A 27,611-nucleotide genomic window follows, 5' to 3' on the forward strand; every position below is an offset into this window, starting at 1 on the left:
TATTGTATGTATGAGTATTTTCTTGTTTTGAGGAGAGTTAGTGATTTTGTACTCTTTATTGTGATGTGATTGCCTTGTGTTTCTTGACAGCTCAATCTACAATGCCATAATAAAATTGAAGATGGTGACTTTTAACTTCTCTAAAACCAAGATTATTTCCTGAATAGTAGTAAGTTTTCTAAGTAACATTATATTTACTTGCACATACTTTTGTTAACATCACAGATTAAGTAACTTTTTTGAATGTAAATCATATCCAGTCTTTCTCCTTCATTTTCCCCTGCTTTTCTTCCTGACTTTTATTTTTAATCCAGTCCTCCTCAGGCTTTGCTTGTTCAGTTTAATTTTTTTACTTTTTTCCCCCCAGAGGCCCTGCTGCATCCTCTGGCCTCTCCATGGTTTCTCAAATAGGCATGCCACTCCTGCTTTTTTTTTTCCTCTCTGTCTGTTCATCTTTAGTTCCCCCCTTTCTTTTCCTCACTGACAGTTTTTCCCCTCCTTGCCAGTTTGACTTGCATATCTGTGCCTCGCTATTTCTTTGTAGACTCCTCTGTTCAGTTTCTTTTGTAATACCTTTCTTCCCTCTTTCCATACGGTTTCGTCATCTCTTAAGCTGGATGCTAAACCCCCCTTGCTCACTGCTCATCATTTCTTCTCGAACTCACCTGCTATCCTGTTTATTTTTGCTGCCCGTCTTCCTCTCTGCGGTAGGTGCTCAGCCCTCCTTGGCTCTGGACCTCTCCAGTCCTGTCCTGAGGGCTACAACAGGTTGCCTGCTCCCATCCACGGTGGCAGCACACCTTGCTGCTGTCACCACCACTTCCAGAGGCCTTAGGTCTTGAAGGGGATCTCTGGTGACCAGAGAAAGAAAGTGTTCATTGTTAGTCCAAAGAATCTGATTTATGTCTTGCTGTCAAAATCTCCTTGATTTCAGAATTCAAATTTTTATATTAAAAAAAAAAATCAGAAATCCATTTAGTATGTTTTTAAATTGACAACCACTTCTGGTTTTGCTGGGACAAATACACAGTGATTAAAGAACAGCCTTTCCCGTGGTTAGAACAGAAGTCAGGGATGGGAAAAATACACATTAAATACATCTGCCAGTGAACGTGACAAGTATTTTCTGCAAACTGTTTTTTAGGTTTTCCCAGGGCTCTTTTAATAGTCAGAAGTAATGGATTATTTATTGTTCTCTAGAGACTATTATTTCATTCAATAATTTGTTATGAGGAAGTTTCCTCTGGTAGTTGATCAACACTGTAACTTTACAAATTTTGTCTTTAAGCTTCTTTTTACCTGTAATATACATATCTTGTTTTCATTTGGAATAAGCTATCTGTCAAATATTTGTAGATTAGTTATCACATTATCCTTTTTCTCCTGAGCCTTCTCCGTCATGAAGTGTATACTTCTTTGCTTTTGCAGAATCACTGCAGAGTAGCTAAGCAGAACTTTTTATTTTGTATTTACTTACGTGTGTGTGTGTGTATATGGATATATAAAAATAGTAAATATTATTCAGCTTGGATAATAGAAAGCAGGGCAGAATCTTTGCTTATAAATACACAAAGACATCTTTGTAAACCTCCTTAGTTGTTGGTCTGTTACATACAATCCTGGGCAGCCTGCTGTAGGTTGCCCTGGTTGACGTGGGGCTGGACCAGATGGTTTCCAGACGCCCCTTCCAGCCTCAACTATTCGGTGATTCTGTGATCATCTCAGCTGACATCTGTTTAGGAATTTATTTCTATTTTAATCAGAAGGGCTTTTCTGTATGTCTTTGTAACTGGGTTCAAATTTAAACTAATGTTTCTTTTTTTGTTTTTTCCTTCCTCATTATTTTTGTCAGTCACATGTCAGTAATGCTCCATTGTTAAATACAGTTCTAGAATTGTTCCACTTCCAACAGTGGTTTACTCCTTGGGACTGGAGTTGTCCTATCCATCACTATAAAATTATATATCTCGGCTGTAAAATACCTCTAAATTCTTCTGGTGTTTTAACAGTCGCACTTAACAATAAGCGTTACTTGGAAAGCTAAAGAAAGTGGAAAGATAATACTACTAGTGAATTTCACCCATCTTTTATTGTTTGTCATTTCAGTCATCAGAGGCAATAATTACATTTTTTTACCTTTTATACATTATTTGAAATGAGAACACACCATGTGTTTCCTAAATATTCATTTAGAAGAAGACAGACAAATCAAAAATCCCCCAAGATGAAGAGATAAGATGGCTTCTCATGTGTTCAGTGGGATTGCCGAGACGGTCCCCGTCTTCTGTTTGCTTTTTGTGCAGTCTGTCTGAAATCAATGGGCACTTCAACTACAGGGATGTACTGCAGCCTGAGATTGCCAGTGCAGTCAAAAACAGAATGAAAATGAGTTGAACAGGTGAAAGAACAAAATCCTTTTCTGGCTCTGCCTGTGCATCCATGGCCATCTGCTCCATTAAGGACCAGTCATCAAATCTTTTGGACTTAGTAAAGCACTGACAGTCTCCACCTGGCATCTTAGCAGTTACCTTATAAGAGGGACCTATCTTCAGATTTACTGTAATCACCAACTTAATTAGATACTATTTTTTGCTAGTTCAAGTTCTTACAGATATTTTAAAATGCCACCAGTCATTTTTTGCAGTGCTGAATTAAAATATTCTATTGTCTTACTATAGAGCTGCTCTAAACATCATTAATCATTCTTATGTTTTAGTGATACATTTCTTCCAAATCAAAATGTTGAAGAAGTGCTGACAGCAAGTGCCAGCATCTTTACATTATATAGATGTCTGTACATGTAAAATATCCATACTAGCAGTACTTTCCTACTCCATAGCATAAGATAGCCACTAAATGAAGACAAAATTTAAACTTCACATGAAGCTGAGTTGACTCATAACATTATAGAGCTTATTTCCTATTCCTCATTAATACTTGGTACAAATTGAAAGCAGGATACAGAGCAAGAAGGATCACTGAGACGATCCTTACAGTTTCTATATAGTCTTGTCTCACAAGTACTTGTGAATTTTCTTGCCAGTATCTTCATATTGGTAGGAATACTTTCAACAATTAAATGTAAATATTTTTTATTTTTTTTTTTTAGAAGTCAGACTTGATCAGAAGTTTGGTGAAAACTATTAATCTTTGTGATGATCTCAAGTTGTGTTACAGCAGAACACTGTAGGCTTAATAACTTTCATGTGGTTTAGGGGATTTGGGAAATGCAGGGAGTGTTTAGAACAACATGGCATGTTGTAAAGAAACTTCTACAATAAAATTCATATAAAGTAATAATATAATAGTATTCTTTAGGATATTATGGTAGCTGGTTTTTTACGGGCAAATGTGTTTTTTATTTTATGATGTGTTCACTGTGATCAAAACACTAATGCAATGTAAGAGCAGTTTGCTCTAACAAGATCCAGGAAAAGTAGTATTTATGTATGCCGTATTTATGTAGGATGGAAAAGCTGAACTTGTCATAAAATGCATGCTTCCCGGTCCACGCATTATCTTCCCAAAGTTTAGAAAATATTCTAACTAACTGATGATGAATAGGAAACTTTTCCAGACAAGCTGTTCAATTTCTGCAGGATCTAAGTATTCCTGTTTTTTGTAACTTAAAACATCCTTCTGGTATCTATAATTGCAAAAGTCAGTCTCCAAATCTTGAAACTAGTTTAGCTGGAGAGCTCTACTATTTCAACAAAATCTTATATTTTACAAGGTTTCTGTAGAACAAAAACTAACTAAATCTTTGTAAGTTTTTATTGCTGCTGCTCTGAGTCCTTTTCATTTTCAGAGTGCATTTGGGAAACCGAGCAACAAAAATAAGCACTTTCTGCTGACGTATTTGATACAAAAATTATATTGTCTTAGTTACAGGATTTTTTTCCTCCTTATTGACAACAAAACAAGTTGAGGTTGCACCATAATTGTTAAGGTGTTTTAAGCTTTGCTGCCTTCTGGTGATTTCAGGTAATTTGGGGGAAATTATTCTGAAAATCCTTATTCGCTGACACAGAACTCGAGAATCACTATATGAATGCTTCTCTGCACTTGTCCTAAATGCATTCCATCTGCTCACTCATTGATCCTGACCCTCTGAGCACAGGCAAGACTGGGATGGGGAAAGGATTGGATCTGGAAGTGTGCAAGGTATCTCCTGAGATGGCTAAGAAAATTATGTACATGAAAGTGATTGTGAATCTCCTATAATGTGTGTGTGCTTCATAGGCACACATTGCTCCTTGTAGATTCAAATTATTGGCACCAAAACGTCAAATTACATTATACCACATGAAATCAGATTGCAGTATTAACACTAGCATTATCACCTGTTGATGAACTGGTTATATCCAAACCAGTTTTGTAGCTCCAGTGTTAGCAAGTCAATAAGCATATTAATTGCACTTCTGTGCTAAGATGTGCAGAGCTATGGGTAAAGGGAAGCTCTCCATAGTTGTTCTGTAACATGATTTGATGTCTGCTCAATGTCACGTTCTCATGTCCTTGAGAGCTAGAAGCTAAATAAATAAACTTTTCATTTGTCATAAAGCTTAGTAGGAGCTGGATATAGTTTTGTAGTGGTTTCAGATGTTGGAATTTGAGAATAATGCTATCAGTTAACAGTCACCAGTTAATTTGAGAATAGTGCTATCAGTTATATACTGCTATCAGTTATCAGTTAATATCAGATTCTGGTGTTTGTGGTTAGAAGTATTGCTGTCACCATTTCAAGGACACATAGGTGAGATCCTTCCATCAGAAGTATAGTGGGACACTTTTTAAAACTGGGACAGGTAGCAAACAGTATTCTTCCTTAGGTCAGGAAGCACATTAGATGGGTAAAGCTGTTCTTTCAAACTAAGTCATGTAACATTTATGTTCAAAACTGAATATAGTTGAGTTGATGCCCTGTGCTAACAAGAACTGAGTTGGTTTGGGTGTCCTTTTTTTCAGTATGATTTACTTTCCAAATTATTAATAGCTTTGTCTATATGTTAGGCTGAACTACCGGTTCACATCAAATCACTGAGTTTTAAACAATAAGGCAATATCCAGGTTTTTAAAAAACATTAATATTGTAGATCTATGCAAAGAGCGCGAATAAAACATAGATGTGGTCAGAGGCCACAGGACTCTTCTCAAGACAGAGATCTGAATTTATTTCCTTTGCTACATAACAAACATTAATAGCTGCACCATAGATATTAAAGGTCTTGGTTAATTATATGTTATAATACTGTTTCTACCTTTCCTAAAGCATTTAATGCCTCATTAAACCCATTCACATCATATTAAAATAATTAAAATTAATCTGTATCTGTTCTGCCTCTCACTGACAGCTGGCATTTCAGAAGTCCATTTTTATTTTACTGGTACTAGTGGTTGAGACTTAACTTTTGAAACTCCTTTTTTTTTTTTACAGAAATCATGTATGTATTAGTGACTGTAATCTTTTCCAAAACTGCTTTTCACCTACAAAACGGGAAAGCTCAATGTAGGATGTTAGCTGTGTGAATGCTTCGAAGTCCCTGTAGTGGATGTCCCTTCTCATCTGATGTTTATGTAACTGATAAAGAATTGTCTTTTTAATTGCAGTAATGTTCACAGATGTTCTCAGAAGTCATCTTTCGTGTGATACATAGTATTCACAAAGAATATTTTAAAAATATTGCATTAAAAAGCAAGGATAGTTAAATCTATATTTTTAGTGATGCAATATAGTATGCTATCATTTGATGCTAGGTAAATAATATTATGTGTTCTACTTTACTGATTAAGGCCTGATCCTGCAGATATTTACAGATGTACTTATTTTATGCACATAAATAATTTTTTGGCATTTTATTTTCCTGCTTAAATGTGTAAAGCTAAGCTCTGATCAGGGCTTTTAAACCCAAGTCCTGTGCTGTAAGCATTTTCAGTTGCATTCCTTTCAGAAGAGTGATCCCTGCTTACCAGCTGCTTTCTCCCCAAGTCTTTCATTTGTCTTGAGAGTACTTCACTGTGTAATACGTGGAAAAACAAGTATATATTATGTAGAATAACTTGCATGTTTCAGGACCCAATTATGTGTGATCAAACACAGGGAATTATTCATAAAACTCCAACCAACAGACTAGAGGGATTTTTCATGCGATACCTAAATCTCTCTATTTACTTTTTAGCCAACCAATGGGATCTTCATGAGTGCATTTCTCATCGTTTTACCTCTGGAGTCCATGGCTCATGGGCTTTTCCATGAGCTGGGAAACTGCCTGGGAGGAACGTGTGTTGGGTATGCTGTTGTGATTCCCACCAATTTTTGCAGGTATAGTTACCATGTATTTCAACTTCACGGTTGTGTAAGTGTAGTGTTAGCTCTTAGGGGCAATGCAGTGCTGTTGCTTGTATTTTTCAATAATTAAATACAAATTTAAATAATAGGCAGATTTTCTATTTTTCCTTTTCCTCACCTTCCAAAAAGAATGAGTAACTCCAACTCCACCTTTTTATATGTATTCAGTTTGCTTTTGGAAAGCCAATGAATGCTTTTACGCATAGGCAGATTCCACAGTCTATATCTCACTCAAAGGAGGATTGGGGGATTTGACTGAGGACAGATATTTTACATGAGGAAATTTGATAAACCAAACAGATCAGTTCAAAACAATTTTGAATTCTATTAAATGAGATGGTGTCTACATTTAAAGGACGTTGAAATTAGATTTGTGAATGCACTACATGTCAGTTATTGGTATTGTGAATTTACAGCTGATTTTTTGTTCTAATATAAATGTTACCATATGAGAAATGCAGTGGAGAGATCGTACTATTATTATTTGCCTGTTTTTGTGTTTCTCATAAGCTTTAAACTTGCAAACGATACTTTAGTCATATAATTAAAATTGTGTGTATGCATTTTTTGTAAATGATAAACAAGAACTATGTAAGTTATCTATTTGAGTTACAAGAGAAACAAGAGTAGTAAGCTGAAGTGAGAGGCTTAAAAAGAAAACTGCATGGTTTATGAAAACTGCCCAGCTTGAGTATGTGTAATGGATTCAGTGGATAGGGAAAAAAATTAATGGGCAAAGAAACAGAACGTAGCGTGCTGATCTTAGATAAGTGTATCTTAAATAGTGTAAAATGTTGTAAAAAGAAATTTTCTGAGCTTCTGATCTACAGTCTTCAGCTGTGCACTCAAAAAAAATCCATGTAGTTAATTATTGTTAGGGATTAAAAAAATACATTTTCAAAATTTACATTACAATATAAATAAATTATTTTTGTTTCCATGGCAACAATTTAATTCTTTCATTGTATTATATTATTCTGGCTCTGGCAGTTCCCTCTTAATTTTTGAGTGAATGAGGTACTCTTGAGCAACTGTTTAGGACTTCACAGAACTAAAATTTCTTATTAACAAAGCTTGACTGTTTCAGTGAAGGGCTCAGTCTTCGCTTGCTGAGACAAACAGTAATGATGATGTATTCAATATAACTGTAGTAGTGGAACGTTAGCCTTCGTGAAGGCACTAGACAGATAAGGAGGTGCAAAATTTAATCAGCTAGACTGATAAAGAAACCAGGTAGCTTTACACACTGACTTGCAAACAAAATACATGAAGTATACATACATACATATATATATATATATATAAAAAAAAAACAGAAGTCATATTTTATATTAGTAGAGTAAGACTATCTTCATATTTTTACCCACAAAACCTCTCCATGTCTGTAACTGAGCATAAATCAGGCCAGTTTGGTACAGCTGTCAGTCACACTCCTTATCATTACCATTATTACATTGGCTGAAGAGTGATGAATGCATTTCTTTTTCTGAAAATACATCCTGAAGAGTGCTCCCGTAACTGGGTGTCTTGCAAGACCAAATGTCTTATTGTCGTGATTAATGAATAGCTATGTAGACTTAAAAATAAAAGTGTGTGTGTATTTTTAGATATATATGTATTTTAATACATATTTTTATATAGACTATATATAAAAACACAAATAAAATGCATTTTGGAACCCAGGGACTCTATTGTTATATGCATATTCATACATATATATATATATATATATACACACACACATATATCTATATATACATGGTTTGTTCCAGGTCTAGTTTGTAGTTTTCTTAGAACTTTAATTTTCTAAGCTGTGAATACTGTTATCTGAAACACATTTCTTATGCTGAAAGATCAGCATCTGAACAGCATACACAAGTAAGAATTACTGTATTTGCGTGAGTACCATACTGAATACAGGCTAGTTTGGAACAGAGAGAAATTAATTCAAAATATCTGAGCAAAATGTGTACTTGGATTTCTCTTTAGTCTATTATTGGAAACTAGTTTGCATGATGTTTTGTGCAGATTAGAACTCATTCTCCCTGCACTTCTTTCCAGTTGTGTGTGTGAAAAAGTGCCTGTCTGAAGGCAGTGCTCTCTCAGTGGGACTTAATGGAATTGTTGAAGCCTACCTAGCGTGTTCACATTACAGCTCCTCTCTCTCTCTCTCTGTCTCTCAGCTGCAGGAGTAGCATGGGGTTGAGTAAGGACTAAAAGTGAAGAAGTGTGGCAGAAGGGAGGGGGAAATAGTGGTCCCTCACTCAAATACAGTATTTTGAATTGTTTATAAACTGTACGTTTCAAGTCAATTTGAATTTAGAACAGTGCTACTTTATAGCAGAGAAAATATGCCCAGGGGAAAAAAATCACTAGTTGCTAGAAGTCCACTAAGCACGAAATAATAATCATAGCTGTTCTTCTCTTTAGTCCTGATGGCCAACCAACTCTTCTTCCACCTGAGCACGTGCAAGAGTTAAATCTGAGGTCTACTGGTATGCTTAATGCCATCCAAAGATTTTTTGCGTATCACATGATTGAGACATATGGTTGTGACTACTCTACAAGTGGACTGACCTTTGATACCCTTCACTCCAAGATCAAGTCTTTTCTTGAACTTCGGACAGCAGATGGACCCAGACATGATACCTACATTTTATATTACAGTGGTCACTCACATGGCACTGGCGAATGGGCACTGGCAGGTAACTGGTTTGGAGATTTTTTTATTAATAGTTTTGGTATTGATAAACTTTCCAAATCAATTAATTCTTTCTTCAAAAAAATCAATACTCTATTGTAAAACTTTGAAGTTTTGGTCACATTTATTATCTGATAGTCAAGAATGGCAAAGAGCCACCAGTGTTTGGAGATCAGGTTGATACAAGCTGCTGGCAAAAAAGGAAGAAAGGACAGGGTAATGTACAGAGCACGGCTGTTAAGCGATTCAGAGGCTACAAGGAATCGTCAAAACAGGCAAGGTTGCAGGCCAACTACCTCTGCTAGTGGAGAGAATGGAGAAATGCAGAAGCCCCTTTTGTATGTAGTTGACTTGATCTAAAGCAGCAGCTCTTTCCTTACCTTGCTCTGTATGACAGTCAGGTATGTTACTGTATGAACTTCTGTGTCATCTTTAGTATTTAGTCACTTTGATAAAAACCCTTATGATAAAAATCAACTATTCTTTTAGTTGTTCTCAAAATTATCTAAATATTGTTCATCCCAAGTGTACACTTAGAACTTTAAGCATGATTTCTTATTCCCCTTACAATTCAACAAGGTAACTTGAAAGATCACTTTTTTTCCTCAGAAAAGTGGAAATGACCCCCTTCTGCTCTAAAGACAGATTTCCCTTGTACTTTGAGGAATATTTGTTCCCTGTAATGAACAAGCATAATCTCTTCTCATTCCCTGGACATGGCAAGAGCCCACACACCTACCTCTGAGTGAATTATACCGCGTTCTGTGTCACTGTGTGAGCTAGGCTGTCATGAAGGACTGCATGCATGTCCCTAATATGTGCTCTGGTTTTTGTAAAAGACAGAATTAATAAAATAAATAGGAGGCAGGTCTACAATCCACACTAGAAAAGCAGGTCTTCAAACATACAGCAAACCTTGTGCCATGAAAACAGCTACGGTTTACTGACATCTGAGAGTTCGGGAGTCATTGTGGGCGCAGTGTAGCCTCAAGACTATGTAAAGGGCTGGTTTAATGCCTTGTCATCTGCTTGGCATAGACTTCACCATTTCCCCTTTTCCTGGCTCATTTTTGATCTCTTTATAATGGGCAGTTCTATCACAACTGTATTCTTTGATAAACCTACTGAAGTTTTCAAATCATTGATAGGTTTAGCCTTGTTCTCCTGCTGTATGGAATGGGGCTTCTGAGGTTGCTGTGTGCAAAAGGTGAATCTTGTAGTAAATACCTTGAAAATTTGCAACTGTTTTTCTTCCTGGGATAGGATTAATTCTCTTGGATAGCACTCTGCCTGCAAGCTCCTGGCTGTTCGTCAGCAGTCTCTCTGCAGGGGCATGTGCTCTTGAACAGTGTAGACAGATAACTAGCTTTGTGTGTGGTCATGCTGAGGTGTTCAGGTGCAGGTCAGCTTTCATCTGGAGGCCGTATACCTGTTTTGGTGCAACTCCATGCCTGAACTGTTAGACCTGCTGAAGAGCAATGCATAGTTTTTTCTCAGAAAAGTTTCATCTGTAGCAGTGGGTTAAAAAAGCTACAGCCCTGAGCTCAGCGTGAGTGACGTACGCAGTGTACGCCAGGGTGGCTGAATGACTTCTCCGAGAACAGGGTGGTCTTGTCCATAAGAGCAGCTGCCGCCTGGTGCATTTGCGGAGTGTGTCCACGCACTGCGTGGAGCAGGCTGGCAGTGAAACTCTGCCTCCCACCTGTGCTCCAGCCGGCAGCATAGACGTGGTTGGCTTTCTAGCATATATAGAGCCAAATGTTGCTGCAAAAGTTGGACAGGCTTCCAGCCCAGTGCTGGCTTAAATCTGGCCAGCCTGGAGTGTGACAGGAGAGCTCAGGTCTCTGTATACCTGTTCAGGTAGCTGTAGCCTAAATTAAACTCTGTTTTCACTTTTAGGATAAAGGCCAAGGTAACTGTTAAAACAAAAAGAAAGTTTCTGTGCTAAAAGGTACAGTGTGTAAATGCAGTGTTCAGCTTTCTCACAAAGCTCCTTTTCAGTTCTCTATCTAAGTGCATCTTCAGCTTTTACGTGGAGGTATGTATAGTCACATAAAGGAGAGGAACAGGCAGCTGTCATATGCCTTGCATCCTTTTTTGTGATTAATTTTAGATAAATCAGGGAGTGTAACCTGATACTCCTTCCAGATAGCACTGCTGAATGTAACTTGAAGTGTAAACTGACAAGATGAAGGCTGTTTGACGGGGTAATTGTACCGCACGTGTTGTACAGTGGCATTTCATGACAGATGGAACATTTGGTCATCAGCTCCAGTAATGCGTACTGTCCTCTGACCTCTGGAGAGGATGAAGAGAAATGGGAACAATGAAATACAACATTCGGATCTAATAGAAAAAGTAGTATCTCACTGCTGGTTTGTGCTGTGATACAGCACAGCAGTAGTGGTGTAGTCTTTGCTTTGTAATGACATCTTTTAAAGGAGGCTTACTGGATTTATTAGTTCACTAATGATGTTTCTCTGTTGTTGGAAGCCGAGATGTAACACAGTGGTATAAAAGAAACTGTTAACTAGTCATGCATAAAGTATGAGCAGTGAAACGACCTGGGAGGTCATGTTCTCTGAGTGAAGGCAAAGGCAAGAGCTGGGCTAATGAAGCTTTGTCTTTGTTGCTGAAACTGTCGCCTTAACTGCCAGAGAACAAGATGTGGCCAGACGCATGGATTTCTTACACAGCTTGGTGCCTAAATCTTGCACTGCCCGATAAGTCCATGTGTCTGAGGTCAGTAGGGTTAGAAGCTGAGCATGTGTTTGTGTGTGTGTATGAAGGATGAGATGGTTTTCTTTAGGCAGTTCTATCCAGTACTGTTTTGAAATCACCTGCACCCCTGCATAGCTACACTAAAATAAAGTTTATTTATAAGCCTTTAAATTGTGAACAAATAAAGAAATTTTTACTGCTAATTGACACAGAAGGCTTACCTAGAGAAGGGAAACTGCTTCTATATAAGTCTCTGCTGCAAATAACTACAGCAATTTGGGGATCATGTACCAAGACAAGTCATTACTGTCAGTTTGTATATTAAGATTTTCTTGGTACTAAATTTTCCAGGTTTGCATTTTTTTGGAGAAGGTTGTAGCCCTCTAATTGTGCTTTAACCGCAATAGCATACTCAAAGCTTTAACTCTGAGCTAGAGGTAGAAATGTAAGTGCGAAATATGCAGCTATTCTGTTTGAGATTCATCTGGGCAGTTAAATTCTTACTAAGAAGAGTTTAAACGTTGCGAGATGTACTTATATTCCGCAATGAAGATCACTATGGAATTAAAATGCAGTTATTTTAAATCACATTTTTCTACCTTTCTTCTAAAAGTCTTCTTTTTTTAAAAAAAAAAAGTTGACATTTTCAAACTACAGTGGTTGTGTTATAAGTCTGTATCATAGCTCCAGCCTGCCAACACCGAAACTTACTAGTTCCTCATGTTAGTAGTCATTATGGAGCCAATGGAGATTCATTCACTTGTTTGCAAGATGTTTTCCTTAGGCACTTGAGTGAGTAGTCTGCTTTTCAAAGCTATGTAGATCCTGCAGTATCCATTACACTTAAGCAGAAGGACTCCCCACTATAGGTAACTTGGTTTAATTACAATCTGCTCTTGCAAAGCACTGTTGGAGCAAGAGCTGAGATGGAACATGAGAAGTTGGACACTCTAGCTGCAAGTGTTTTCTGAACTGATAGGAAATAAGTATTGTGGAAGAATTATGATGAGATTTTTGTTTCATTGAGTTGTAAATCCATACTAATTTTCTTGAAGCTCTGAAGACAACTGTGTCTATAGAGTGAATCTCGGCATTTCTGGTCACATGAATTTTTAAAGCCAAAGCGATGGTTATGCCTGTAGGTGGCTTTCCTGTTGTGCTCCAAAACTGTTAGTACATGTTGTGTTCAAAAGTCCTCTCTTTTCCTTAAAAGAGGGGTTCTTTTTGATATTAATAACTTATTAAGAAGAGTCCTTTTTTCCCCCCATAAAATTACTAAGATTTAATACAAAATAAACTCTATTTCAGGTTTTCTTTCCCTATTTTGCTATATCCAGATTTCTTCAATGGGCTGTAATTTCTTTCACTGTGAGGGAATTTTTATATTTTTTTTTTTAAAATCAAGGGTGAGTTAATGGCCTCATCTGCCACAGCAAGTCAGGTGGAATCATTTAATACCTCTCTGGAGATCTGCAACATCTACAAACAGGGAGGATCAGTTGAAAAACTTCTGTTATATCTGCCCGGGTTGTTAAAATAAGGGATTCTTGGAACCTGCAGTCAAAATACTACAGAGGTTTCTGTTTCTTCATCCTAATATTAAATCTTTTTTTCCTTGTGGCAGGGGGCGATGCTTTACGACTTGACACACTGTTGGAGTGGTGGAGAGAAAAGAACGGTACTTTTTGTTCTCGGCTCATCATCGTTTTAGACTGTGAGAACTCTCAGCCTTGGGTTAAAGAAGTAAGAAAAGTAAATGACCAGTATGTTGCCGTGCAAGGAGCAGAAATGGCCAGAGTTGTAGACATCGAGGAAGCAGACCCTCCACAGCTTGGTGACTTCACCAGGCAATGGGTTGAGTACAACTGTAACCCTGACAGCAACATCAGCTGGTCTGAAAAGGGACGTACAGTGAAAGCGGTGTATGGTGTGTCAAAACACTGGAGCGACTACACTTTGCATTTGCCAACAGGAAGCGACGTTGCCAAACACTGGATGATATACTTCCCACGCATCACCTACCCATTAGTACATTTGGCAAACTGGTTTTGTGGTCTCAATCTGTTCTGGGTCTGTAAAGCATGCTTTAGGTGCTTGAAAAGACTGAAAATGAGTTGGTTTCTTCCCACAGTGCTGGACACAGGACAGGGTTTCAAACTCGTGAAATCCTAATTAGCAACCAAAGAGAAAATGAAGTGAGAGCTCTGGGAACTTTCTCACTGTACCATACTTACAACTTTTTATATGACTATTTTTCTCTGAAAAAGTCTGCTACACTCACTTTATTCAGCTCTTTGAGCAGCTACAGTATATGCAACAGTTAGAAACTGCAATCTTAAACAGAAGAGGGTAGGACTATGATACTTGAGTTTTGTTACTGCTCTGTATGTACATATGTAAGCGACTTATTTAATATGACCACGCATTTTGGAGACAGTTCGCATGTTCATACGTGTTACGTAAAGCAGCCTTTGTTCAGAGTCACCAGCCTGATGGACAACAGCTCCTGCAAATGTTACAGCATGCTTGTGATTTATATCCACTGTAAGGTTCAAATACAGGAAGGGAACCAAGCTAATATTCAAATCAACTTATATGTCCTTGAAATTATATGCTGGGGTCAAGGGTATTATAAAACAAACAGCACTGAGCCAAAAAAAATAGAAGAATGAATAGCCATTCTAGGTAAGTAGCTACTGAGAATCTTTAGTTTCATTTGCTTTTACATCTTCAGCCCCTGCCTCAGTTCTCTACTGCCATCAGTGGAAACTAGCCACAGAAAACAAGGAAATCAGACAACCCTCTAATGTTCTGATGCTGCTCAGTCAATGTTTTCTCAAGTGCAGTTTGGAAAACTTTCAGTGTTAATTTCAAAATTCAGTATCTTGCCAGTGATTTTTTTTAATTAGTTAATTCATATACGGAATAAAAAGTGCACTGACAGTTTTTCCCTCACCTGTTAGGGTAGTTCTGTCTTTTCCAGGCTGTAACAAGTTTGTATTTTGAAAAGCTACCCTGAAGGAAAAAAAACACCCAAGGAATTCAACAAAGAAAGTAATCCATAGATAAAAAATGGAAGTACAAGTGTTGCCTTGCTTCCACGTTTATCTGAAGTCTTTGCCGTGCATAAAGACCTTGATTCTGTAAAATGCCGAGTACAGGATTGGACCGATGAGTTCATTATCTATTAAAACCACGAGCAAAGTTTGTCAGAAAGAATGGATTATTCCTGTAGGACAGAAGTGAATCCTGAGTATTCCTTACCTCTGTTCTCTCAGCCACAAGGTCCTCATCTTAATCCTTCCACTTACAGAGCTGGATGGGACTCTAGAAATCCTGTCGTGGCCTTTCCTCTTCAATCAGAGAAGCTGCATAGCTTTCTGATCTCATTTTCTCAAGTACAGAAAATAAGGAGTGAAAGAACTAAGCGGCTAAGACAGTACAGTTTGTGGTAGGTTTCTTGCATGTGTGCAATCCAGTAGTCCTAGGGTTTACTTTTTTATGTTTCCATCAGTATTTTAATAAAAATGTTAGGCATTAGCTGATATTTGTCTAAAATATAACTTATTATTTTTTTTTATTATTTAAAGACATGAAAATACTTTAGGAGCTCTTTAAGTCTTTGCCATTAAGGCTTTTTCTAATTCCAGTTGAACTTTTTAGCCAGCTAAGTTAGAGAATCTGCTAACTCCTGAAAATAAAATGTGTGATTAAATTATGAGATCTGCAATAGCCACAGTAATTTGCACCCACCAACTTCAAAATGGTGATTTTGTAGGATTTACAACTGACAGCCATTAAGTTTCTTCATTAGTGTGTATTACACAACTTTGCTTAGCAAGACATCACCGCCCACCCCACTTTGCCTCTCTCTGTCCCCTTCAATAAAGTGAAGAGGGGATAAAGAAATGAGAGATGAGATGAGGTATCCTAACAAAACTCAGTTCCAGTGGGTCTTCTCTAAGTAAATGCTGTGACTGCAGCTGTGTCACAGGTTCGAGAGGTGGCTGTTCTCAGTAAGGAGAGAGGGTAATCGCACCATCTAACTTCAGGTATCCAACTTAAGTTCCTAACGTGGGAGCCTGAGGTAGGAGTCATCTCATTTCAATTCAGATATCTGAAAACTAGACATCTGAGTCCGTGCTAGTGACCTGAAGCACTCCACTGCTCATTAACAAAGAGAAATAAGTATTTCCAGAACAATACTAATTTGATCTCTATTTTAGGATGAGTTTTCCTGTGATTGTGGCTATTAGATTTGTTTAGGTTTTGCTTTCATAAGCCAAAGGTCAAGCAGACAAATCCCTTCTGTCTGTTGAATGACCTTAGAGGTCTTCTGTTCTAAGTCATCCTCTGGAGCCTCGGCTGGGTACATAAGCTCCTCGTTCAAGCACATAAATTGGATACTTGAAGTTAGGCCAAACGAGCATGTGTCAGGTTGCAGAAAAGCAGCGCTGCCTCCTTTGCAGAAGTCATTTTCAGCCATTTCTGGTCAACAACCCTCGAGTATAGAGGAAAAAGATTGCATAAAGGCAATCATTTGGTTTGTAAAATCACCATTATTTTGACTGCTATTTCAGTAAAAGTTCATCTGATTGCACCATAAGCTGTTCCAACTTGAGCACCAGAAATTTTTAACAAAGAAGTCCTCATAAGGCAACACTGTAATACCTGATAGTCTACCCTAGGAACATTTGAAAGTCAAAAAGTTAGTCCTTTCTGTTTTGGAAAAACTTTGAATATCAACCATAACACTTCCCACTAATTACAATAGGTAAATCTTACTCTGTACCTGCTACTGTTAACATTTTTACAGACATCATCTGTTATCTTTCTTTTTGTACATCAAGGGGAACAGGAAGAGTGTAGGACTCCGGACCTGTCCTGGGTCTGTGAGCAGTATCTGCTCTACAGTGCGGTGATGGGCCTAGCTTTGGGCAGAACAAACTCAACAGTTGGTGCTGATCTTTTGCCTCTGTTTTTTAAATGGTTTCCATCTTACTTATCAACTGTTAGGTTTTCTTTAGGATAGACTGGGTGATCATGAGCGGTTTGCTGAAAGTTAGATAGAGTCAGCTAAAAATACAGCAAAAAGATTATTTGCAAAACTAATCATGTGTTTCAGTTTTGTTTCAGTTTTCTCAAAGAACTCTAGTTTTCTGAATTTAAAATAGTTTCAATATGAGCTAAGGTATTCCTACTTTTGATTTTGTTGGGTTTTTTTTTAAACAGCAAAGGTATGGTGAAAATCTGATTTAAACTAAAGGAATGTTTACAGCCATTCAAACTATGAGGCCTTTTTGGACAGAGACTGTCTTGTGTGTTTCAAAACACAAGAAAACCAGGGCTGTGGGGTGATGAGCCTCAGAAATTCAACAGCATTAATTCTCCACTTCTACACTGACTCATATCAAGGGGTCCTACTGTGACCCACATTCCCAGGTGGAATTTTTCTCCAGCTCCTGGCGCTCATGAACCTCCACAAGTCTCTGCCCAGCCCCGGGTGCGTACCTGAGGGACAACGCACTAGGAGCTCCTAATCCCAGTGAGGAGTTCCCCCTCTGCTGTTCCCTGTATGAAATACTGGGGCAACGCCTGAAAGAGAAATTTAAATCTAATTCCAAAGAATGTTACATATGCTATCAGTTACATACAAGTTGTTTTTCTTTAACAGGAACATGCTTACAAATTGTCTGGATGGAGAAAATCTAAACTTTTTTTTTTTAGAGGCTTGTCTCTGTACTGTATATTCAGACATTTTGTTATAAAGGTTGTTATAAATTTATATCACAGTAGTAATTTTATGTTGACTTTGTTTCATTTACCTCCTGTATAGCATCAGCCTTGCTGAAACATGCAAATGCACTAAATTCTACAAATTTAAGTCTTTAAAAGGAATTCGAATTGCAAATTCACAATAGTATTTTTCTCTGAACAAGTATTGGGGAAAAAAGCCATTCTTCTTCATTTTTGCACTACCAGAGTTACATATTTGCAGTTCCTTATGCTTTGTATGCCTTGTTATTGCTGTTGTCCAGCCTTCAGTTCAAGTTTTTCCCAGAAATAATTTCTTCACCTATATTGTTTTCCCTTTATTTTACAAAGGCATAATCAATGCTATGCTAGCTGTAAAGTATCTCTGTTGCCAGCAGTAGACAATGTAACTGGGGTAATTTTCTTGTTTATAAATACCTTTCTGTGGGAGGATTTTTACTGGATGTACTGATTTTAGATCTGTAAATAGATTTTTTGTGTGTGTGTATTTGTGATATATATACTTAAATATATTTTGCTGCTTTGGATGCTCATTTCCAGTTCATGTTTTTGTTTATGCATTGATCACTTCCCAAATTTCTATGCTCCCTCTTGAATTACATGGGTTTTTTTTCTGTACAGTTTGTTTCAGAGGGTTTGGGTTTTTTAGCTAGAAATTGCAACAGCGTTCACTGAAAATCTAAGGATTATTTGTAGTTTAACAATTGAATAGAAATGAGAAATATTAGTTTGAATTATTAATACCTTTCACCTTGTCATTTTTTTATCAGTCAACAAGCTAGTAAAAACATTGTTTATATTTTGCAACATTATTTTATAGAGACTTAATTGAAGACTTCACTTACATGAGTATTTGTATTTAGTCAAACTTGTCATCTCCAATAAGATGAAGTTAATGGAGGGTTCCTGTCTGAGTGAGATCAAGCCTGGGAGACGAAGCAGAAGGAAACTATGACAGTGCAGGATGGTGAGGACAGAGCTGCACATCTGCTTCTCTCAAAAACTGCTGAGGAGGTTCCTGCACTCCCTCCCCATGAAACAGTCCCAGCAGTACTCTTAACAAGCCAGGGCTTGTTAAGTAAAGACTTAGGTGGGAAATGGAGGGGAAAAAGAGCGTTTAGCGTGGTGAGGGATGACGGGCATGTCAGTGGTAATCCAGGGGCCAGAGCTGCAGAGAAGGGCACTGCACCATTAGCAGTGCTTTTAACACATTGACTAGCTGAGTACAATGAAGACTTAGTGGCACTTTTTTTTTTTAAACAGAATGAATTTAATTTTGACTCATCCTTCTAATTAATGGTTGAATCCATTACTTTTGCAACATATTAATCAGTGTTCCTTTTTTATTAAATTTCTGTAGATCCTTTCTGTTCAGTCTCAAATTCAGAGGTAACCCTAGAGAGCAATGCAGCTCACCCTCAGTGCTGCCCTGCAGCTATTCTGAGTCTCTTTGAATGGACTCAGGCAACCCAAGGTATGTCTGCATCCATGGCACTAGGTCTGGGGTTTTGGGTCAACTTTTTTGGTGACCTGGGAAATAAAAGTCAGTGTAAATAGCCATATGAATGTTCAAATAATGTTTCTTCTTAGGTGCTGTTACATAGATTATTGTTGGAAAACAAGCACAGCAGAAAAATTCAAGCACATTGATTTGGAGCAAGAAGCGCATAAGGCTTTGATCAGTGTTACCTACTGCGCCAGCACTGCGCTCGGCTGGACTCCATCAGCTCTTCAATACATTGCCCCCTACCACTATGGAGTAAAATAGATGTATGCTATTGCTGCTGTATCATACTGGAGACTGGAAAGCTGGATCCAATAAAGGCTCTCAGTATCATAGAGCTCACCTTCAGAGATTCAGGCCCAGAACGAGTACAACTTCCTCGCACAACCAGATACACACTGCAGGCACTTATGAAGGGTTGGTCACCCTGCAAGGCAGCAGTCCAACTCTTCGGAACACCGAGTAGGAAGCTAGTCCCAACAGGTGCCTGCAGCATCCAGCTGCTTACAACTAGTGACCCAGAAATTTAAAATTTCCCTCCTCATCAGCACTGAATTATTTTCTCTCTATTTAGTAACTATATAGCCACTTCAAGGTGTAGTGAAACATTCTGGGCTCAGGTACAACTGCACGGAGCTAGGGAACTGCCAGTTCAGACTCATGCCTGTGCTGAAGCTGATGGAGAAACGCAGCCAGCTTTGTTGATTACAGACAGTTCTATAGTTAATAGCTGCAAAATAAATCACCGTGAACCTGACTTTGCCATCCCACAAATGCAAAGCCAGGATACTGCAAGACGGTCTGTCGGGAGTATAAAACAGATGACTTGGCTTCCTTTGCAAATCAAAGAGAACAGCCTGATTCAGAGATTGGCAATAGCCAGAAGAGAAGTAGAAACTTTTTGCAAAAAAAATGTTTGCTTTATAAATTGTGTATAAGGTCCCTAGATACCACGGTACTGAGTACATTATAAATGCATAAGAGATCCATTAAGAGAGATGGGGAGGGGGGAAAAAACTGACAAATTAGGTTTATATAGCTGAAAGCCCTAAAGATTTCTTCTGCCTTTCAGAAGAGTATAAAGATTTTTATCCTTAGAGAAAGGTTAGTTCTTTTCCCAGGAAGGAAAGGACAGAAGAAGAGGAAGAAAAGGAAGAAGGAAAAAAAAAAGAAGCCAAGAGGAAAACTAATACTATCAGATGGGTCAGATTCAGTGCCGAGGTCATGAGAATGGGGTTCACAGACCTAGAACTAGGGAGAGGATTCAGAACTGATAAGTTTTGTTTCTTCCAGATGTGGCCTGTGGTGTACTGTCAGGCTGCCTTACCTTCCAAACCAGGGCAGCAGCATCCAAACCTGCTACTGAACATGTCCCACACCAGCTCCCAAGCCCTGCCAGGGGAAGCTGTCAGCCTGGCCAGAACCATGCTGTGGCCCGTCCTAACAAACCAACAGGATAGGCGGGCAAGTTTCTATTCTGGGCTCACGTCCTGGCACCATTTAATTTACCGTTATAAAGATGGCTCCTGAAAAATTATGATTATTGAATTTTTAATACAGTGCCTGAAACCAGATAATGCTGTACAGCTACAGCTGGCCGAGTAGGGGGGGCTTTTATAGTACGAAGGCAATAGTGGATGTTACATACCCTCAGGCATGTTCCCACAGCGGTGTTTGTGTATGAAAGATCTGCAGCACTGAAGAAGGTTCCCTGTCTTGGGCCACCGCTGGCCAGGAAGATGGCTCAAACCACTTAAGCCAGGTCTCCAACTCTGTTTCAGTTTTACTCTCAGGCGAGTCTCTAGATGCTTCTCTGGGTGAGGAGACGTGGTACCTTCCCGGCTGAATTTGAAGCAGGTTTCTAATATCTAAAATTACTCAGCGAAATAAATTGTTTCAAGATCGAGCACGTTCTGATAAGAGATTTGATGAATGCAGACAGAATACAGTGCGGGCATACACAGACAAGGTACGTGAGCTACATCCAGAAGGACAGAAAGCGAGGCTGGCAGGGGAGCAGGAAGCCCTGTAAAGGAACCACATCCTGCTTGTCTTGCACCCAGACGTACCACCAGACTGCTTGATTTGGGGCAGGAAGTCAAATATTTTGTAATTCCTGCTTGTTTGGCATAGATGTATAAAAATAGTAAAACTAAGATAAATACCAGGAAGGATTCAGAGGACTGACCTACAGCCTACCTCATCTACAAATACAGAAAGTGCGTAACAGGCCAGCAGCCGGGAGTTTGCCCCTATCCGAACAAGCCACAACAGACTGGTTCCACCCACAGAGAAGAGGAAGTAAGCTTTTGGACCAGCCTGGTCTTGATGCACAAAAACATGTACATACGGGTCAGAATTAGCTGTGGGAGACTTGTAACAGATGTACAGAGTCTTCAGGCATCTCCAGTTCTGGGTAAGCAATTTGTCCTGCTGGGGATGTCAGACTTAAGCTTAGCAAGTGTGGGTCTCCTGGGAATCTTCTCCAAAGCTTCTAATGCATAGTACAAAACTGTATTATTTAGAGACAACTTCTGTGAAGCTGGGGGAAAACACCCAGAACCCAGCCATCTGAAAAGCTAGTGCTTTTCTGGAATTCATTGCTGTGTGTCAGCTGCCCTGTGGCTCTTCTGAGGAAACAACAAAAGGAATTGATGGCAGCCAGGAAATTGCTACGCACAATCGCACAGTGAACTGTTGCCGCTGGAAAGTTAGCAGCTCTCGCTCGCACGTACCCTGGAGAAGGTTTGTTGGTCGTTGCATGATGCTAGATATCAAGTTGCAGCTGGAGTACTGTTACCGTAGTTCATTTTCTAATTCCCCAGCTCTTCACTAAATAACCTTAATAGAGAGTTAAGCTGCGAGTCCTGCCAGAGGGTGTTGCAGATGCTTATATGGATTAAAGAGATCTAGGACAGACTCATGGGAGACAGCTGCACCACAGACTCTGAAGCACAAAGCTAGTAACCCTCTCAGCTACCCTCTCATTAACCCTCAGGACTCCTCTCGGCTACAAACCATTTGACACATTCGCATGGCACATCCCATTTTTGGCCAGTCCTAAGAAAAACGGTCCCGGACTGGATGGGGCTTTGACCAGACCCCATGCAGCTGCTCTCATTTTATGTTCTCCTCCCCCCAAAAAGACCACAGCCCTCCCATCTACCCAGCGAGCAAAGCACAAGACAACCCCCAAGACCAGCACACTGCTCAGTGGCTGCCAAATGGCGTCTACTGTGTGTCACCTCAGGGCTGACAGAGTGTGAGAGGGTTAGTAGGTATCTATTTGAGAATTCCAGGATCTTTACAGTCAGTAAAATACGCCAGAACCATAAACTGTGAAAATATTTTCATCTCTAGGTCCATATTAGATTGTAGGACAGCCACAGTGCGACCCCGAATGCCCACAACTGGGTCAGTATGCTGATTCGACCTGTAATGTCAAAACCGAAGTACCCAAAAATAGCACTTTGAGGAGCGAACTCATTCCCTTTTTGCTGTCTTTTGTCTTCTAGTTACAGTCAGTGCTCTTTATATTTCCAGCAATCCCAGGATGGTTTCAGTTATGTTAGTTACAGTTTTGATGTCTTCAGAATTTATGAGGCACTCGGCTTCAGACCACAAAAAGGAAATAAGTCAAGACCAGTCACAAAGCTGTCAGTTCACAGCTCATTCCAGCTCATCCATCCTTCACTTCTTATTTATTTGGTTGTCTTTCCCACAGCAGAAATCCCCAGTTTGAGTGCCATAGCTCACATACCGCTCCCATTCAAGCCGTGAGACATACCTCAAACCCCACTCGGATGAAGCCGTGACGAGAACGGTACAACCAGGAGGCTGGGGAATAACCACCGAGCTCACAGGCAGCGGAGTGAAAGCACCCCAGCGCTCACGTGGGAGCATCCTGTATCTGCACAGCTCTGGACACCCACGTCAGTGTTTCTGCCAGTCCATATATCCTACAGTCTAATAAACATTGGTTTATCTACTGAAAAGTCAAAGGAAGACGTAACATAATCCAAGAATTCCTGATTTACGGGATACGAAGTAGCACCTAGCTGGCACTTTTCCACCCAACATCATCCTGCCACCTGTGCAAATCCAGCCCAGCTTTTAGCCCTCTGGTGGGGTTTCCTCAGCATACAGAAATGGCTCCTTCCCTCACCTCAGCTGTCTGCAGCCTCACATGCATTGCACAGCAAGTCTACGCATTTGGGTGTGCACAGCACTAGAGAAGAGCCACCCTCCTGCGAAACCCTGCCCTCCGGGAGAGAGGGGGGCCAGCCCCAGCCCCTCCACCTACTGTCGGTGCGTGGTGTGAAGGTGGGGTGCTGCCCCACACCCAGGATTTGAAGCCTTCATATCTAGAAGCCAAAGTGTGCAAGCAGGCCTCCAAGGCCACCAGCAAGGCAGATGTGATTGATGAACTGTCAATACCAACAACTGAAAGCCCAGCCGCGGATGGGTAAATAGCTTGGGACTGGGAACTGTGAAGTCTGTTCTGGAGTTAAACGTTCAACTTAATTTCTGGCGTCTTGTTTCACCATTAAAATGTTATTTCAAAACCATACTGAGGGAAGGAGAAGGAGGCAAGAAGCTCAGCTGGCACTACCGGCAGTAAGGCTGTTGGTTGGCACTAAAGTCACGGTCAGAGCAGTTTGCAGTGAACGACGCAAGGTTCAGATCACCAAGGTGATTTCAGTGCCTATCCCTCATCTTCCCAGAGCCCCATCGAAACTCTGCACCAGTGCCTGCATTTGTCAATGAAATGCTGGTGTCCCCTCAGTTCTGCTTCTGTGTCCGGCTGGAAACCTGCAGTCCTCAGGGGGCTGTGTAGCAAACCACCCAGCTTGGGGTTATGAGCACCTCGAAGTTTTACCCTGTTCATCTCTGTATTGGGCTTGCATGGCAAGGTTTTGGTAGCCAGGAGGCTACAAGGGTGGCTTCTGCGAGAAGCTGCTAGAAGCTTCCCCCATGTCTGACAGAGCCAATGCCAGCCGGCTCCAAGTTGGACACTCTGCTGGCCAAGGCCAAGCCCATCAGTGACGGTGCTAGCACCGCTGGAAGAATGTATTTAAGAAGGGGAAAAAACTTGCTGCAAAACAGAAACTGCAGCCAGAGAGAGGAGTGGGAAGATGTAAGAGAAACAGCCCCACAGACCCCCAGGTCAGTGCAGAAGGAGGGCAGGAGGTGCTTCAGGCGCCGGAGCAGAGATTCCCCTGCAGCCCGTGGGGAAGACCACGGTGAGGCAGGCTGTCCCCCTGCAGCCCAGGGAGGTCCACGGGGAAGCAGATCTCCACCTGCAGCCCGGGGAGAGAGGACCCCATGCCAGAGCAGGCTCCTGGCAGGACCCGTGGAGAGAAGAGCCCACACTGGAGCAGGTTTTCTGGCAGGACTTGTGACCCCACGGGGGACCCACGCTGGAGCAGTTCATGAAGAACTGCAGCCTGTGGGAAGGACCCACGTTGGAGAAGTTCATGGAGGACTGTCTCCTGTGGGAGGGACCCCACGGTGGAGCAGGGGAGGAGTGAGGAGTCCTGCCCCTGAGGAGGAAGGAGCGGCAGGGACAAGGTGTGAGGAACCGACCCCAACCCCCATTCCCCGTCCCCCTGCGCCGCTGCAGGGGGAGGAGGTAGAGAAAATCAGGGATAAAGTTAAGCCCAGGAAGAATGGAGGGTGGGGGAAAGGTGTTTTAAGATTCAGGTTTTATTTCTCATTATCCTTCTCTGATATTATTGGTAATAAATCAAATTAATTTTCCCCAAGTCGAGTCTGTTTTGCCCACAGCAGTAATTGGTGAGTGATCTCTCCCTGTCCTTATCTCAACCCACAAGTCTGTCGTCATATTTTCTCTCCCCTGCCCAGCTGAGGAGGGGAGTGATCAAGCGGCTTTGGTGGGCACCTGGCATCCAGCCAGGGTCAACTCACCACAATCTCCTTGTAGATCTTGACCTTGTGCGTACAATTAGACAAGACCTACAAAAGTGCACTAAACAAGAGCTAGTATGAGGGGAAAGAGACTTTCCCATTTAACTGGATGACTGATTCCAGTATTCACTAAGGACATTGGAAACTGGCCTTGATTGCCAACACACCAGCTACTTTAAACAGTATTTAAAGCTACTTGGTTTCCCCACTCAGGAGACTGGGATACTCTCGAGTACAGCGCATCACCTTTCCCTGAGCCAGCCCTCCCCACCACGTGAAGTGAAACACTTCTGCGATGAGGACTGGAAAAGATGCTCCACCAGAGACTACGGTAACACGGGGTGGGAGGTGCTGTTCTCACCAAGCAGCCACGGGAAGTGAACTGTGACCACCCACGCCATGGGGGAATAGCTGTAAATACCAAGTTTTGGGTAAATAAGAAAATTCCTGTCTCATTGCCAAACAGCTGTTGATTTATTAGGGCAAGGGGGTGTAAGGTTCCAGGAGCAGCTTGTCCTTGTGTACAACAAATCCCATCCTGTACAGCCTCGTGGTGTTCGCAGGAAAGCCAGCGGTGGGTATTTACTTACCACCCTTCGTCTCAGGAAACCATGCATGAATGCAAACACAGGAAGCTGCATTTTAAATGTCAAAATATGCTTTAAAAGCTTCATGTCAGCTACGCTTTTCCAAGCTAGAAAAATAACAGCTTCGAGAATAATACAATGCAAGAAGAAATTAAATTACTTATGTTTTTTCTTTCTTCCCTTCATAAACCACACTCTCCTTAAGTCAAGCACTAACATATTAAAAAGTTTTTCAGCAGTGGCATTTTGCACATCAGGAAGACCTCATAATTTTATTTTGAATTGGCATTTGCATATTCAGTTAGTCAAATCCATTTCCTCTCATGATTAAGCATGCTATATAATTGATATTCTTCTTCCCTGTAGCGTGACACAGCATGCGACGCAAAACTTGCCTTCATAAGGATACTCATGAATGCTAAAGCACAACACATGCAGAAAAGCATATTGCATTCCTGTATGCTCAGGCTAGAGGAAAATAGCTGTAGTGCTCCATAACTTAGCTTTCTTCAGAGGATTGGATGGTGCCTTTGATCTGAGAGAGAAATATTTGCAAGGAAATACCAAAGAAGCTCTCTCCACTTGTAGTTTTGTTAGTTTCAGGCACATTGAGGGAAATGAGCTGATCATACCGAGAATGTATCCATTTCTTATAAGGAGGACGCCAACCCTGAAGACTATTTTAGGGGTTTTTTTCCCGTTTTATTTTTTTGTTTTGTTTTTAAAGTATTGAATTCACTTTAGGAAACAAGCCAAACTTATACTGCTGCTCCAAAAATGCACAAGCATCCCCGTGGGTTTTTTGCCCCATGCAGAGTATGGGCAGCCAGAACAGAGCCCTGTGCTTCATCAAACATTTAGAGAGGCATCACATGCCCAGCCACCATCTCCCTGGATTTAAAACTTTCTTCCACCTAACCTAGACTTTTCAAACTTGTCCTAATTGAAAAGTAAGCCCCTGGCAAGTATAAAATTTTAATATTAAGCCACCTGAGACATCCAGTGAAGAAGAAAAGTTTTTAAAGAAATTGAACCTGAGAAAAAGATAACCACTGAAGCAACCGCTGGAGTAACGGAAGAGCTTAGCAAGCAAGGATCCAGGTGTTGAACACTGCTGCAGCGCTGGGACGGCGTGCAACGTATTCTTCACATGCATACGTGTACAGGCCCTGAACGTCAGCTGTACATGTTTCTCCACTTCTATGCAAGTCTTAGTTTCTTATTCAGATCAACGTTTCTAATTCTAAAGTGATTCATAATACAAGGTAATGTCATGGTATTACAAGACGGCTTCATTTGTAAGTTCATTCCCTGCCAAGAGCAAGACAGCAGAGTCCCCAATTCTAAATACAAATCTATTTCATGCCAAATACCCTTGCCAAAGTCAAATGAGCTGGCACCAAATGGCTTCACAGGAACATCCTACTGTCAGCAGTGCTTTCCAGGCATTACTGGTACTTTATGACAACTCTTCCCCCCGCCCCCCAAGTTGTTGTCGGTTTGTTCTACCCTTCTCCAAGTAGCAAGCATGAGAATTTCCTCTCTCAACCACCACACACATTAAAAAAAAGCAGGTCACTTCAGTATATTGTACTTCGTGTCTGGAAATATTAAACATTACTATTAAATATTTATATGGTGAAGCAGTTCCGTCGCTGACAGAGAAAGCGGTCAGTGTTGGAGTCTGAATCACAAATGTTAACAGTAAACCTCTCGTTCATACACAGACAGGAGAAAAACTTTACGTAGGATTCAATTGCTTCAAGTGCTTACATGAATTATCCTGAAGACTTTGCGCAGCCCAAATGCTCTTTGCCTGTGGAAAAGCTGAAGGTTTCACTTACCAGCCTAGTGGGAGCTGAGGATATGAGAATATTTTAAGGCCTCTCTTGACAAATAAGCATGTTCCTCTCAGGAGGAACCAAAAAATTAGATCAAAGCTCTGCCTTCTCTCTATTAATTTAATCATCATGAGCCAAATTATAAGCTAGTTTCTTACAAACTCCCACTAGAGGAAGCTTTCCCTAAGAAGTAACTGAGTAAACT

At 40.3% G+C, this 27,611-nt stretch overlaps 1 protein-coding gene and 1 long non-coding RNA gene across 4 annotated transcripts in view; one reads left to right on the forward strand and one right to left on the reverse strand.

Annotated features, from left to right (window-relative positions):
• The window catches only part of TMEM168 (transmembrane protein 168), a 28,923-nt gene extending 10,844 nt beyond the window's left edge, over window positions 1-18,079 (forward strand). For both annotated transcript variants that reach the window (XM_049814222.1, XM_049814221.1), the window contains 3 exons: window positions 6,180-6,322; window positions 8,780-9,054; window positions 13,396-18,079. In XM_049814222.1, coding sequence (XP_049670179.1) covers window positions 6,180-6,322; window positions 8,780-9,054; window positions 13,396-13,943 — 966 coding nt within the window. In that variant the 3' untranslated portion in view covers window positions 13,944-18,079. The remainder of the gene's footprint in view (window positions 1-6,179; window positions 6,323-8,779; window positions 9,055-13,395) is intronic.
• The window catches only part of LOC126044495 (uncharacterized), a 29,933-nt gene extending 5,318 nt beyond the window's left edge, over window positions 1-24,615 (reverse strand). For both annotated transcript variants that reach the window (XR_007507684.1, XR_007507683.1), the window contains exons 1-2: window positions 18,392-24,615; window positions 666-851 (exon numbers count right to left, since the gene is read on the reverse strand). This is a non-coding gene — a long non-coding RNA (uncharacterized LOC126044495). The remainder of the gene's footprint in view (window positions 1-665; window positions 852-18,391) is intronic.
• Window positions 24,616-27,611: the final 2,996 nt, after the last annotated feature.

The sequence above is a fragment of the Accipiter gentilis genome, chromosome 11 (genome assembly GCF_929443795.1).
Source record: "Accipiter gentilis chromosome 11, bAccGen1.1, whole genome shotgun sequence".
NCBI classification, from domain to species: domain Eukaryota; kingdom Metazoa; phylum Chordata; class Aves; order Accipitriformes; family Accipitridae; genus Astur; species Astur gentilis.